Source organism: Pinus tabuliformis, chromosome 8 (genome assembly GCF_031772625.1).
Source record: "Pinus tabuliformis cultivar Carrire ecotype Pingquan chromosome 8, CPIR1, whole genome shotgun sequence".
NCBI classification, from domain to species: domain Eukaryota; kingdom Viridiplantae; phylum Streptophyta; class Pinopsida; order Pinales; family Pinaceae; genus Pinus; species Pinus tabuliformis.
Genome location: NC_142294.1, coordinates 51,180,575 through 51,193,537, shown reverse-complemented (window position 1 = coordinate 51,193,537; position 12,963 = coordinate 51,180,575). Strand labels below are relative to the sequence as shown.

The 12,963-nt window shown below is 36.0% G+C and overlaps 1 protein-coding gene across 5 annotated transcripts; it reads right to left on the bottom strand.

The window, feature by feature from the left end:
• Positions 1-2,190: 2,190 nt before the first annotated feature.
• On the bottom strand, positions 2,191-11,882 carry LOC149234096 (uncharacterized). 5 transcript variants are annotated; one of them, XM_089371744.1, is made up of 9 exons: positions 11,677-11,869; positions 11,348-11,586; positions 10,077-10,160; positions 9,456-9,640; positions 9,182-9,320; positions 9,024-9,083; positions 2,942-3,028; positions 2,756-2,848; positions 2,191-2,583 (listed from the first exon to the last, which is right to left on the bottom strand). In XM_089371744.1, the coding sequence occupies exons 1-9, from the start codon at positions 11,768-11,770 to the stop codon at positions 2,398-2,400; spliced, it is 1,167 nt and encodes a 388-aa protein (XP_089227870.1). In that variant the 5' UTR covers positions 11,771-11,869; the 3' UTR covers positions 2,191-2,397. The 5 variants fall into 5 exon arrangements, with proteins under 5 accessions (XP_089227870.1, XP_089227871.1, XP_089227872.1 ...); XM_089371745.1 differs by lacking the exon at positions 2,942-3,028 and adding an exon at positions 5,711-5,876 and having other exon boundaries at positions 2,444-2,583; positions 11,677-11,875; XM_089371746.1 differs by lacking the exon at positions 2,191-2,583 and adding an exon at positions 5,711-5,876 and having other exon boundaries at positions 2,780-2,848; positions 11,677-11,871.
• Positions 11,883-12,963: the final 1,081 nt, after the last annotated feature.

The window sequence follows — 12,963 nt, the reverse complement described above, 5'->3', positions numbered from 1 at the left end:
CTAGGAGCTTGCTTTAAACCATATAAAGCTTTCTTTAATCTACATACTAAGTGCTCTTCTCCCTTCTTAACAAACCCCTCAGGCTGCACTAAGTATACTTCTTCTTTTAAATCACCATTTAAGAAAGCAGATTTAACATCTAATTGATGTATTTTCCAATGATGCTTAGTGGCTAAAGCAATAATTAGTCTAATGGTATTTAGTTTTGCAACAGGGGCAAATGTTTCCTCGAAATCAATACCTTCTTTCTGGGAATACCCCTTTGCCACCAACCTTGCTTTATGCTTATCAATAGACCCATCTGCTTTAAATTTCTACTTAAATAACCATATGCAACCTATGGGTTGCTTATCATTAGGAAGCTTTACTAGATCCCAAGTATTGTTCTTAATAATAGATTCATATTCCTCTTTCATTGCTTCCTTCCATTAAGAACTCTTACCACTACAACAAAACCAGCAATTTGCGCCAGATTTTGCGCCAGATTTTAGTGCATTTTTTTTGTAATTGTGATGAGCAACCTGGCGCTAAATCTGGCTCTATTGTACAATTTTTAAAGCGCCCTTTTTTGCACCTGATTTTGCATCCTTTTTCACGCTAGATTTTGCATCATTTTTTACACCAAACTATGCATCAGTTTTTGTGTCAAATTTTGAACCAAGATTTGCATCTTATTTTATGACAGGTTTTGCTTCTAGTTTTGTGTCCATTTTTGTATCTATTTTTCATTCCCTTTTGCTTCCTATTTTGTGTCATTCTTTGCTTCCATTTTTGCACCATCATTTGCATCAAGTTTACACTGTATTTTGAATCCAATTTAACGTCTTTTTATGCATCCATTTTGTGTCAGTTTTTGCATCTAGTCTTACGTCAGGTTTTGTATCTAGTCTTACACTAGTTTTTGCTTCTATTTTTGCACCAGCTTTGGTGCCTATCTTTGCACCATGTGCTGAATTTGATTTAGCACCAAATTTTGCATCCATTTTTGTGCCCATTTTTGCATCTTTTTTTGGACCATTTTTTACATCCACATTTATGTTTGATTTGTCTCCATTTTTCTCATCTCATTTTGCACCATATTTTGCGTCATTTGTTTCATCCAATTTTGCATCATTTTTAACACCATCTCTTGCATCTAATGTTACATCATTTTGAGCATCCAAATTTGCATTTATATTTGCATCTTATGTTGAGTCATGTGTTGTGTCCACCTTTGCATCTTATTTTGTGTCTAATGGTACATTCAATTTAGAGCCATTTTTTACGTCTACTTTTGTATTTGTTTTTGCACCAAGTTTTGCATCCAATTTTAAGCTATTTTATGCTTCTTTTTGCACCAATTTTTGTGTCTACTTGTGTCCAATGTTGCACCATTATTTACACCGACTTTTTCATCCAAATTTGCATCTTTTTTTGCCTCATTTTGTGTCCACATTTGCATATAATTTTGTGTCTGAGTTCGAGCCTAAATTTGCATGTGATTAGGAATCATTTTTTACATCCAATATGGCATCCTTGGTTTCACCTTTTTTCAGCCCCATTTTGCATCTTGTTTTATGTCTTTTCTTACATCTTTTTTTTTTTCCTTTTTTGCACCCAAGTTTGCATCCCAAATTTACACCATTATTTGCATCATCATTTGGCATATTAATTTGTAACGTTTTTTGCTTCTTTTTAACGCTCAACTTTGCATCTTATTTTACATCTAGTTGTTGTCTTTTTTTGCATCTAATTTGGTGCCCATTTATGTGTCCTTGTTTTTGCCCAATTTGATATCCTTTTGTATGCCATGTTTTGTTCCCTTCTTTGTGTCAACTATTGCACAATTTTTCACTTCTAATTTAAAACACTTTGTATGTCAATTGTTTTCATTTTGTATTAATTCCTAGTTTAACATCCAATTTTACTTTCAATTTTGCATCCATGGTTACATCCGCATTTGGCTTCTTATATAGAGTATATTTCTCTTTACATATATGACCCCCTTTATAGATTCATAGTGAAATATATGATAGTTTCTAAATATCATTAAAGCAGATATCACAATTCAAAATCATTTGTAAATAAATTTAAGAGAAATTGACAACATCCATCCAAAAAAATAACAATGTGTCATTAACAACTTTCAAAACATGTATAAAATAGCAACATAATACTAATAAAATCAGTATTATTTTTAATCAAAACAAGTAAAATTCAAATATGCTTAACAAATCAAAATATTTCATGAATATCGTTATTCTACGATAAATTAACAACATACATAAATCAAACTCATCGTATGATTACAAAATCAAAATGTCTCATTGATATAGGGTAAATTCACAACACCCATCTAAACATAACAATGTCATTCTACACAATAATTTCTTCATAAAAAACAATGCATGTGCATGCCTAGCTACCACCACCAAGATCATCCTCATGATCATCTTGACCATCCTCATTACTCTGATCCACATCATCACCAACACCGCAACTATCATCATCATCTCCTCCTTCACCACCATCATCCTCATCATCTCCTGATATATGTTGAACATAATTTGGATCATCGTCTTGGCAATCATTACCTATAGCATTCTGACAAAAAAAATCAATATTACATGTTAGTATTAATTACATAACACAACGCATGTTTTTGTTATACAATGTTAACCATAAAATGAAGTAAGATATAATATCTAATAGTACTAAAAAATAAAATGAAAATATGGTTTAAAAGTATATTGGAAATCCAACTAAGATTACATACCATGGAGTCCATCCAAACAACAAATTCAACCCATCTCTTTTCCTGCAGCACCTCCTTTTCCAAATGATTTGGAGGTCTTCCATATTTTAGTTCCTATCAATCAGTAAATAGGGAGAAATTAGATAACAATGACTTTCTTCTAGTACAAAATTTATTAAAAAAATATCACATGTTTAATATACTTACAAAGGTTGTTATCAGTGCTTTTAAACCTTTCTGGCCACTACGATGAGTGACTTTTGTCTTGGTTAACCTCGCCTTGGATGCCTTGTCCTTAAACATAAACCAATTCAATTTATTTTCACACAAATACATGTTTAAGATACTTATAAGTATTAATACATTTTAAATAATGTTTAATGAAAAATTCAATACCTGAATGCTCTCATTGCCGACTTTTCTTTGTGTCTTCTAGAAGAGATTCATTCATACTTAAACAAGGGGATATATTGTAACTTTTTCTAAGTTCTGAATTTTTGGATCGAATACTAGAGTCCAGGCCAAATAAGGTAATTAAACAGGTTGATATATTATATCCCGGCGTAACCTCATGGATCCTCAACGGAGTATCCAGTTGGGAAGGTTCCTACTTGCTCACCACAATCTGTATATTTTCTCCAACTTCGAAATTTTGGTTCTCTCCAGCTTCCTGGCCATTGTTTCCCTCAATTTTGGCAGGGTCAATGAATCCCTCATGTTTTCTGTTACTGTCCATATCAAACAATTTTTCTCTAGTTGGACCTGCAGCAGTTATGCCATCAACAATAAAAATGCTTTCCTGGCATGCTCCCTTCATGGATTTGACTAAAGATCAGTAGCAGGAGTTACAGGTGGTCCAGGTTCAGGAGTAGATGGGTGGGGTTCATGAAAGCAGTAAAAGGAGCTAAAGAGGGATCTCCTAGTGTCCAAACAGGACTAACTGCTTAAAGACTGGGATCTGCTAATGACAGATTGCTCACCCGGGGTCTCAGGATCAGCATGAAAATATTGAAACCATATTCCACAGAAGTGAGATCTTGAAACCATCCAGCATTCTCTCCCAAGTTCCCAGCATCTGGGAGATGAAGGTTGGTATTTCAAGTCCTTCACTTTCATACCTCCGATGAGTGGATTATCCAGAACGAGGTTTCGAGAAAGGCAGGCAAAAAAGAAAATCAGAGTGTTTTTTGTATTCAGTAGCATCTGAAGTTCTGGTCTCCAACAAGCTAATCACTCCCACTAGAAAGCCATAATGAAATTTCCATATGTGAAATTTCTATAAAGACTGAGCCTTTTGTTTTGAAATCCTGTAATATGTATACCGACTGAATGTAAATGTTTGTTCACTAATAGGAAAACAAGGTTACTATCTATTAACATATTTCTTAATAGTGAAGAATTGCATTGAACTTCTTTGTGCTATACATATGAATTCTCAGATACTATAAAATATCCGCTGAAAACTAGAACACCTCTAGTTATACTTCAGTTTATAGATCAACTACAGCACAGGCAAACAACCTTATGTCAGACAACAACATCAAATAATTCTGTAGCCATTGACTACAAGATTTGACCACTTTTGACTACAAAACTAACCAGGGCCATCTGGGTGACAACAAATAAAAGAAAGCAGAGAAAATTTGTGTTATGTATATGTTATCTCTTATGCATACAATATTATTATGCGCCTATGGAAAGATGGAACCTCTACATTTCTTTGGATTTAGGCTATATCATTTTCCTTGAATTAACTAGGTGATTTTTTTTTTATTTTCTCATGTAGTAGGTGCTCCAAGGACATAAGGACTCTGTGTATTCTCTTGCATCTTATTGTCTCAATAGGATTCCGAGCTTGGCCACACTTGTGTATTTTTATTTTCAATAAATTGAAATTGGGATTCTCACTCTAAAAAGATATGAGGGAAAAATATAAACAATACTTGCAAATTGATAGATAAGATCGTTGTTTATCATATGGTAGTATTTAATGATAAAAGTCTGTGCTACAAAAAAACACTGCTTTGCATGAACGAAAACAATGGCTACATAAGATTTTCCTAGATGATATCCTTTATCCCATTTGTACAGTCAGGTTTCTGTCAAGGTCTGCACCTGACACTTTCTCTCAGAGCTTAGCAGCACCAATGAGGATACTCTTCATACAGTTAATTAAAGTTTTCATTTGTTTTCTGGAATGCAAAGATGCGGGATATACACATGCACAATCCAAAGCTCCATTTCTGACTGTATCAAAAACTGCAAGAGAAGGTCCTACTCCATGAACAGAAGAGCATCCCATATAATCCTCTAAACCTATTGCCCTTTTCAATTCATCCATTTCGTCCACCATGGGACCTTCAAATACAACAATAAGTGAAGTGCGAAGTGAAGATGATGGAGTTAAATAAGGATGTTGAATTGCTTGGCACATAAGAAAGTTGACATCACTCATGTCTGTGAAATGTTTTCGATTCCTCATAGATGTATCAAGTGCATTTGAGCATTGTCTGGGCAGCTCCCAAAAGTCCCCTGTTTCATTGATATGATGGGTATTCATAATAGCAGAATGGTAGAAACCTTCGTGCCCACAAGAAACCAAAATAAGGGTCAAGGGAAGCAATACAAATATTCACACAACTGATCAGAAGAAAATTAATAAAAAAATAAAGGGTATACAAATTGAGATATACTAATATTGTTTGTAGCTGATAGAACCACACACAATTGCTTTCTTACTGAATACAAGTGTATCTGTACAACATATATACCATGAACGACATGACTGCTCACACTAGAAAAACCCAATTCATAGAGTGCAAGAAATCATGCCATAAATAAATTAAACCTACAGAAACCGATAACTGTAAATAAATACAAAAACATACTGTGAAAACTAGACAAAACTTTGAAGCAACAGTGGTAATTCAAAATAAAATAAAGCAATGTGCAAATATGGAATTGGCAAAACCTTACCAACACTATGATCAGATAGGCTGCTGCCAACGAGGCTTCTGCAGTCAACCAGAGTTATGACAGAGTAATGCTCCCAGCGATTGCCAAGCTCCTTGAGAACGGAAGTGGCTTTAAGCCCAGCTGTTGTTAAAGCTCCACACATTGTTGTTCTTTCTGTCTTGCAAACCTGTGATGGCAATCCATCAACATCAAAATTGATACTAATGAAATCATAGAACTTATAGTTCATTAATTTATAATGATATAACGTAGAGAACAAAACCTAGTGTGCATTTAATGGCATTAACAATGCACAAATGTAAGACCTCATGGACTATAAACTCTTTGTGGACAATAAACTCTATTAACATGGAAGATAATAGACTTTATGGCCTAGCTATCACTAGGCTATAGACCTTATGGACTTCCTATCCACAGTTACAGAACAATTCCTATCCTCTTCATTGACCTAGATACTAGGAAATAAACCTTATGGACTTCATATCCGCATAACATAATTCCTATCCTCCCCATATGACTTCTCTGACACTACTAAATCAAACAGTACACAGTATTGGATATTGACTTGCAGCAATGCTACAAAACTATCTATAAATCTATCAGTACATATTATCAACTTACATTCTCAAGCTGAGCTGTCCTCTCTGAGCATAAGCACAGATGAACGATTTGCGAATGGCGAGGAGAATTAGGATCTTCAAATGGCAAATTGGCATGCCTCCTGGACCCCAAAGAATATCCTAATAAGTCAACCCCATGAGCCCAGAAGGGCTTGTTGGCCTGGCCTCTGGGAATTGCATCCTCTATAGCCATAAAATTTAGGTTTTCTTCATGATATCCATTCTTCTCTGTCTGATAATTGGTTTCATATAAAGATCTATAAAGATCTTAGAAATTTCTATAAAGATCTTAGAGGCTAGATCAGTGTGAAAGAGGGAGAGAGCCAACAAGTACCATGGATAGTTAGTAGGTTTCATATCTATAGTCTCTTTATTACAGGATGGTATAACATTACTAATCAGTGAGGCACATAGACCAGTGTACGTGTTTCCACCAAGAAAGCTCATAACACAAAGACTAATCGCCCGGTTGGATTCTTCCCTGCACCTGCTTTGGCTGGATCGAATCCCTATATCGGGAGTAGTGCCAGCGGGGAGGTGGGCCGGCATCTAGCTAGTCCAAATCATCCATCCAGGCACATCAATCTCAATTCTATGTTTGAAGTGACAGGCAGGCCCCTGACTTATAAAGGGTTCATTCATGCGCTCGTTCTCGCTTATTGATCGGATTACCTTATGGATGCTCGACACCTTGATGAGGTCTGACCTAGATCGGATGCCCAGCTGTATCGGATGGGCGGCGAGATGAGGGATGTTTCTGCTCAAGCATTGATTGACTAAGCCAGTTTTTTCCTACAGGATTCCAATCGGGGCCAACAGGATAGATAGATTGGGCTGATTCCATCCATAGGTTCAGATTAGTGCGTCGCCCTACTTACTATTATTAGGCGACCCCTATTCTTATTTGAGCTCTTCCAACCTTTTCACAATGGCAAGCAATTACCGAATCCACAATGGCTGGCAAGAGCGCCCCCAGCTTATTCCTATAGCTATGGCCAGATCTTCCAATCACCTGGGAAAGCCGAACAAAAGAAAGTGAGGGGCCCTACCGCTCCAGGAGCAATCAGCCAACACACCGGTGCTCCACCTACTGGCCAAATTAGATATAAAAGGAGGACGTTAATACCAGTTCCCCATTCATCCCAGAATTCAGATCTTTTGACCGGGAATAAGAATCTCGCTTGACCATATAGAACATCTAGTTTTCAACAGAATGAAATGCCACAAGAATTAACGGTCTCACCTACTTCTTGTTGAACTACAGTTACCAATATCTGATTTTTGGACAAACAGTTATCAGGGGTACCTCCATAAAGGATTATATCTCTCCTAGCTTCATAGTTGATCCATTGGCTGGAGGTATTCCACAAAGGGAATTGCTCTTAGTTGAATTTGGGCGCTGGTGAAAGTTTTAGACAAGATTGGGGACGACTTACGCAAGCACTTCAAACTCACTACTTGTGCAAATAAAAATGGCTGATTTAGGGAGGGTTGTAACCACAATCTTGAACTGAAAGAGTTAATTAGAAGGGCACAAGGAAAGTCTTTTCCTCACCTCATCAAAATTCCAAAACTCGAAACTTTTTCAAATTTCCTAGTATATTATTATTTGAAAATAAAAAATCAAAAAACAAAAAAAAAAATCACTAGCTTGAGCTTAAATTTTCATCATTTAGATAGTTTTGGCACTTGAGTTTTCCCTCAAAGATTTGTCTAATTGGCCCAAGATATGTATAATGACTTTTTGTGTATAGGGAAAGAAAATCTCAGTCTACTCACCCATCTTATTTTCTGAAGTTAATCAAACACTTGTTTGTTAAAGCCACACTTTATTTTAACATTGAGTTGTTATTTCCTAGGGTTTAGCAATCCTATCTTAGGGAAGCCCCCATTGAGTTGGAGAAGAGTCACCCTAAGGTTAAGAGGGTTAGTGAGGTGACATTGGTATCCCTCTTAGTTGCCAATAGGCTAGTATCATTTTTTTTAATTTAATCTAAGGGTGCTAGTTTGTGAAGTAACACCTCCAATCAGAGGCATTTTAGATGCAAATCAGCAGACCCATGCACCCAAAACATATCAGGTACAGGTGTGGCAAATGTAGGAGTTAATTCCAGTTAGCCTGCTTATTTCATATATAATTTACACAACCCAAGCTATTTCTACGAACCACTTCAACACTAATTTGAAACGAAACAGTTAATATAGGCAGCCACTAGAGAAAATATGCTTTCTCAACCCAAATTCCTAAATCATGCAGGCTATTAATTCCAAGCACTAGGGTATCCATCATTGAATATAATGCTGTGCAGCACTTGTGTTAGCTGATACAAAGTTACCATGCTCATTGCATATGTAATTCACAGAACCTGAGCTATTTGTAACCACTACTTGACACTTTGAATTCAATTGAAATAAAATATAGGCAGGCATTGGGAGAAATGCAGTATTTCTCAATCTCACTTCCAAAATCATGCAGACTATTGATTCCCACCAGCAGTGCTTCCACCATGTAACAGAACAGTTTCCTTGTAACCAACATCAGAAATGCTGGATAGAAATCTTCACTCGCATAAGATTAGAAATGAAAGGAAAGAAAAAAAATTTAATGTTCTCTACTGACCAAACAAAGTCAGTGGAAGAGAATACAACAGTTAAGAAGGATTAAATTTGTGGATGAGAATATAGAGTCTTACCTTTTTCTCTTCTTCAAGAAGTTCTTGAATTGGCCTGTAGGCTGCTGCGATGCATAGGTTCTACAAGATTAAAATTTTCTATAAGATGAATAAACTATGTGGAAGAAATAGACAGTGAAAATTTTGCAAATTGAAAACAGAAACTATTGCATGCATACTTTCAAGTCACTCCCAGAATAACCTTCCGTTGCACAAGCTAATTCATTGAAATTGAAACCATCCACCACTTTCTCCTGAGCAAGAATAACCCGCAGAATTTTCGCTCGGTTCTCAGCATCTGGTAAATCTACATATATCCTAAAAGAAAAACAGCAATTTATGATGACTTACAAATAAAGGTCTGACAAATTCCTTCATCTAATAATAGATATTCCACAAATAGTGAATCAGAAAACAAGCAATCATACTCCTAGCGTTCTCTGTCCAACAGACCTTCTAGGTAAGCGACGGATAACTGCATCATCAAGATCGAATGGTCTGTTGGTAGCACCCAGCACAAGTATTCTTTGACTTTCTTTAGACCGGAGGCCATCCCAAGCTGCCATAAATTCATTTCGCATTCTTCTTGTTGCTTCATGTTCAGAAGCACCACCACGAGCCCCAAGAATGCTGTCTACCTACAAAATAGATAGAATGTAACTGCAATAACCCATAGAAATCAATGACCACTAAGTAATTTAAGCACCAAATGCAGTGCATCAAATAAAGAATTATATGGAGAAGACCTAGAAATCTCTGATGAACAGCAATCCCAGATAAACACATAAAATTATATTAAAGAAGCCCTTTTTGCAACATATACCATAAGGTAAATCTAAAAAAAGTGCAACTCTAAATGCTTCATAATTTAAAACGATAACTAGAGATAGGATAACTAAACATAGCAAGCCTGAGACAACTATATCGAAATATACCATAAAATAAATGTAAATATGTTGCAACTCACTTTAAATGCTGCATAATTTAAAAGATGACTAGAGGTAGGCTAACTAAACATAGCAAGCCTAAGACATCTGCGAGTGCAGAAAACAGAATACAAGCAACTAAGCTCACCTCATCAATGAATATGATAACTGGAGCTAGCCTGCTTGCAAATGAGAAAAGGGCCTTTGTCAGCTTTTCAGCATCACCAAACCACTGCATCAAAAGAAAGACCCCTCCAGATCAATAACCACCTCAATCACAAACACAATGCAATTTTAACATAAGAAAACAGAACATTGAATTGGAGAAAGGAAAATGCACGGAAAAAATCCATACTGCCATAAAAACCAATGTGAGTTCAAAAGCCTGGAAGCTGCATTAAGAGAGAGGCTGTCTTTCTCTATAGGCAATCATCAACTGAAAACTCACTGCTTCATAGATGTCAATCATTTCCCATAAAACCCCCAATTTTTACAGACTCTTTAAAAATATGTAGTATTTACTGCCCTTGCTATTGAGTTGCTATTATCACTCTTTAAAACCTGCATTATATTTTGAACCTTGCTCTTTTCATACTTAGATTCCAGGGGCTGTTCTCTCAACCCTGTTCAGGAAAATCCCAATTTAATTGACGATTCCTTGTTTTAAATTTCTAATACCATATCTCAATAAAATTCCTAGCAATTTAATTATTCCCAAAAAAATATATTCACCCCAGTAAATTATTTTCTGAATAACTGCTGAAAAGAAAATAATGGTATTTTAATTTTTAGCTTATAAAAACATTTGCAACAGAAACATGAATGAAAACCAACCACAAACACCAAAGAACTTGTTTTTCGGCCCTCCAATTTATCCTTCATTAAAATGCTCAGGAAAAATAAGGGCTCGCTCAAGGAAAACGGCACTCAGAGAAATACAGAAATTACACAACAAAATGGAACCTGGGGATCTCAGCCCCATGGAAGTTTTGTCCCTCTGAAAACTCAGCCTCCTGGAATTTCCATTTCTTTATGAACCTTCTGCTGTCGAGCAATTGGTGTTATTTTGAGCAAAATAATTTGTAAACGAAGTTTCTTGGTTGGTGAAAAGCCCGCCAAAAGTACCTCTACGCCAAGTAGATCCCTGGAAAGTGTCTATCTCTCAATGTTAGTGACATCTCAACGCATTCACCCATTCTGGAGCTTTCGTAGGCAGTCAGCGTCGTATGTAGAGCATCTAGCTCGGCGGGCCTCACAGTTTGTGAGGAAGAGTAAGCAGATCGCAGAGTATTTGCTTATTTCACTCCTTTCGGAAAACCTATAAATTTTTTAAAGTAACTGCTACTTACGAATCATAAGTTTTTTAAAATAAATTCTACTTAGTTTCAGATTTTTAGATTTTTATGGGGTTTTACCGACCCAGAAATAGAGATTCAATAAATGGAAGAGAAGCTTACTGATGGTGACATCGCCGTCGGGGCTCTGGAGCATCTTGTCCATTCCCTTGGGGCCGAGTGAGGTGCGGAGGATTCTCGCAACGGACCTGGCGGCCGCAATGTTGGCCTTCTGAGCATCTAAGCCTCTGATTCGGGTCTTCTGCTCCTGCTCCTTTATTATGATAAATGGCCTCCCGTACTCATCAAATGCCAGCGCCATCCCTGCAAACAGTAACAGATTGCAGCACAGAGATTAAAACCTAAACATACAAGAGTGGCTGCTAAAAACACACTGGATTTTGAACCAGAAACCTGAAATGCGTGTACTCCTCTCTGTGTGGAAGACTGAATGTGCGGGTGGAAATCCATTGAAGTTAAAAATGGAACATACCTTGGCGCCGTCCATGGACTGAAGAACCGATCGTGGGGTTCGAGTGTCTGCTACTGGTGAACCCTAATTCGCAAATCTCTGCAATCTCGTTTTCGCTCCCGCCCTGCGAAAAGCGAACAGATCCTCCTTGTTCTAGAATGTAAACGAAGTTTGGGTTGGGAGGGGTTTTGTAAAGAAAAGTAAAGCTTTACCTTTTTCAAAAATGTTAATTTCATAGTGAAAAACAGTAAATACATTTTTTTATTTTCACATCACTAGTTAAGTAGCTATATAATGTTTTTGGTTCTTGGTTAGGCTGGAAAATATTTATAATAATATAATTTTATGGTTGTTGTTTAAGTTTATTAGGTATTATTAAAACAATAAATATATTTTTTTTATTTTCACATCACTAAAGAAGTAACTATATAATGTTTTTGGTTATCGGTTAGGTTAGAAAATATTTATAATAATAATAATATAATTTTATGGTTGTTGTTTAAGTTTATTAGGTGTAATTTTTATTAATTTTAATTTAATAATTTTTAAATGGAAAAATATGATTTTAATTTGGTTGTATTGAAATTATTTATATGTTTTTACATATAAGGTGGGTGCAAACAAAGGAGAATATATAGTAAGTCTATTTAATAGTTAATAACAAGTGTTAATTTCTTAAAATTATATGATAAATTTGAAAGGAGTAGGGTATGTATCTTTTTTCGGGTGAAATATATTAAAATTATTGTGTGAATGGGGTTGTAAGACCCTATATTTTCATCCTGGGAAAATATAGTCCTCTCTTAGCCACTTGCATAGTTTAGATTGTCATAAGCAAAGTAGGTACATTGTCTTAAGATGTAAACATTTCATTTTAAGCAGTGCCATAATGTGGTTTCAGCGAAGCATTAAAAGATGGAATGAGCATGCACATTTGGGATGCTAGTGTTATATTCAGCTTGAGGCATGATTGCACGTCTAAGAAGACTCTAACAAGGGTTGCAGAGGAGAGGTTGGGGGATTGTAGTCTCACTTAGAAGTGTATACAAGCAAGTTAAGCCCTATGAGAAGTTGTGAAACAAAATTAAGGGATTTGACAAGTTGCACGAAGGCAACTTAGTAGTGGTACTAAGTGAGCAATCCTTGATTCAACTTGATACTCTCTCCTTGGCACTACCACTTTGTAAGATGGAGAAGAAATGTGAAATAGATGTGCAACCCACTAAAGA

What these genes read in the sequence shown, in the direction of transcription:
- LOC149234096 (XM_089371741.1), bottom strand. Translation starts at nt 11,770, where the DNA reads ATGGACGGCGCCAAGGTATGTTCCATTTTTAACTTCAATGGATTTCCA. An exon ending in TTCTTGAAGAAGAGAAAAAG is followed by an intron (nt 5,877 to 9,023) that starts GTAAGACTCTAT and finishes TTGCCATCACAG; the next exon opens with GTTTGCAAGACAGAAAGAAC. An exon ending in CCTATCTGATCATAGTGTTG is followed by an intron (nt 5,315 to 5,710) that starts GTAAGGTTTTGC and finishes GTGGGCACGAAG; the next exon opens with GTTTCTACCATTCTGCTATT.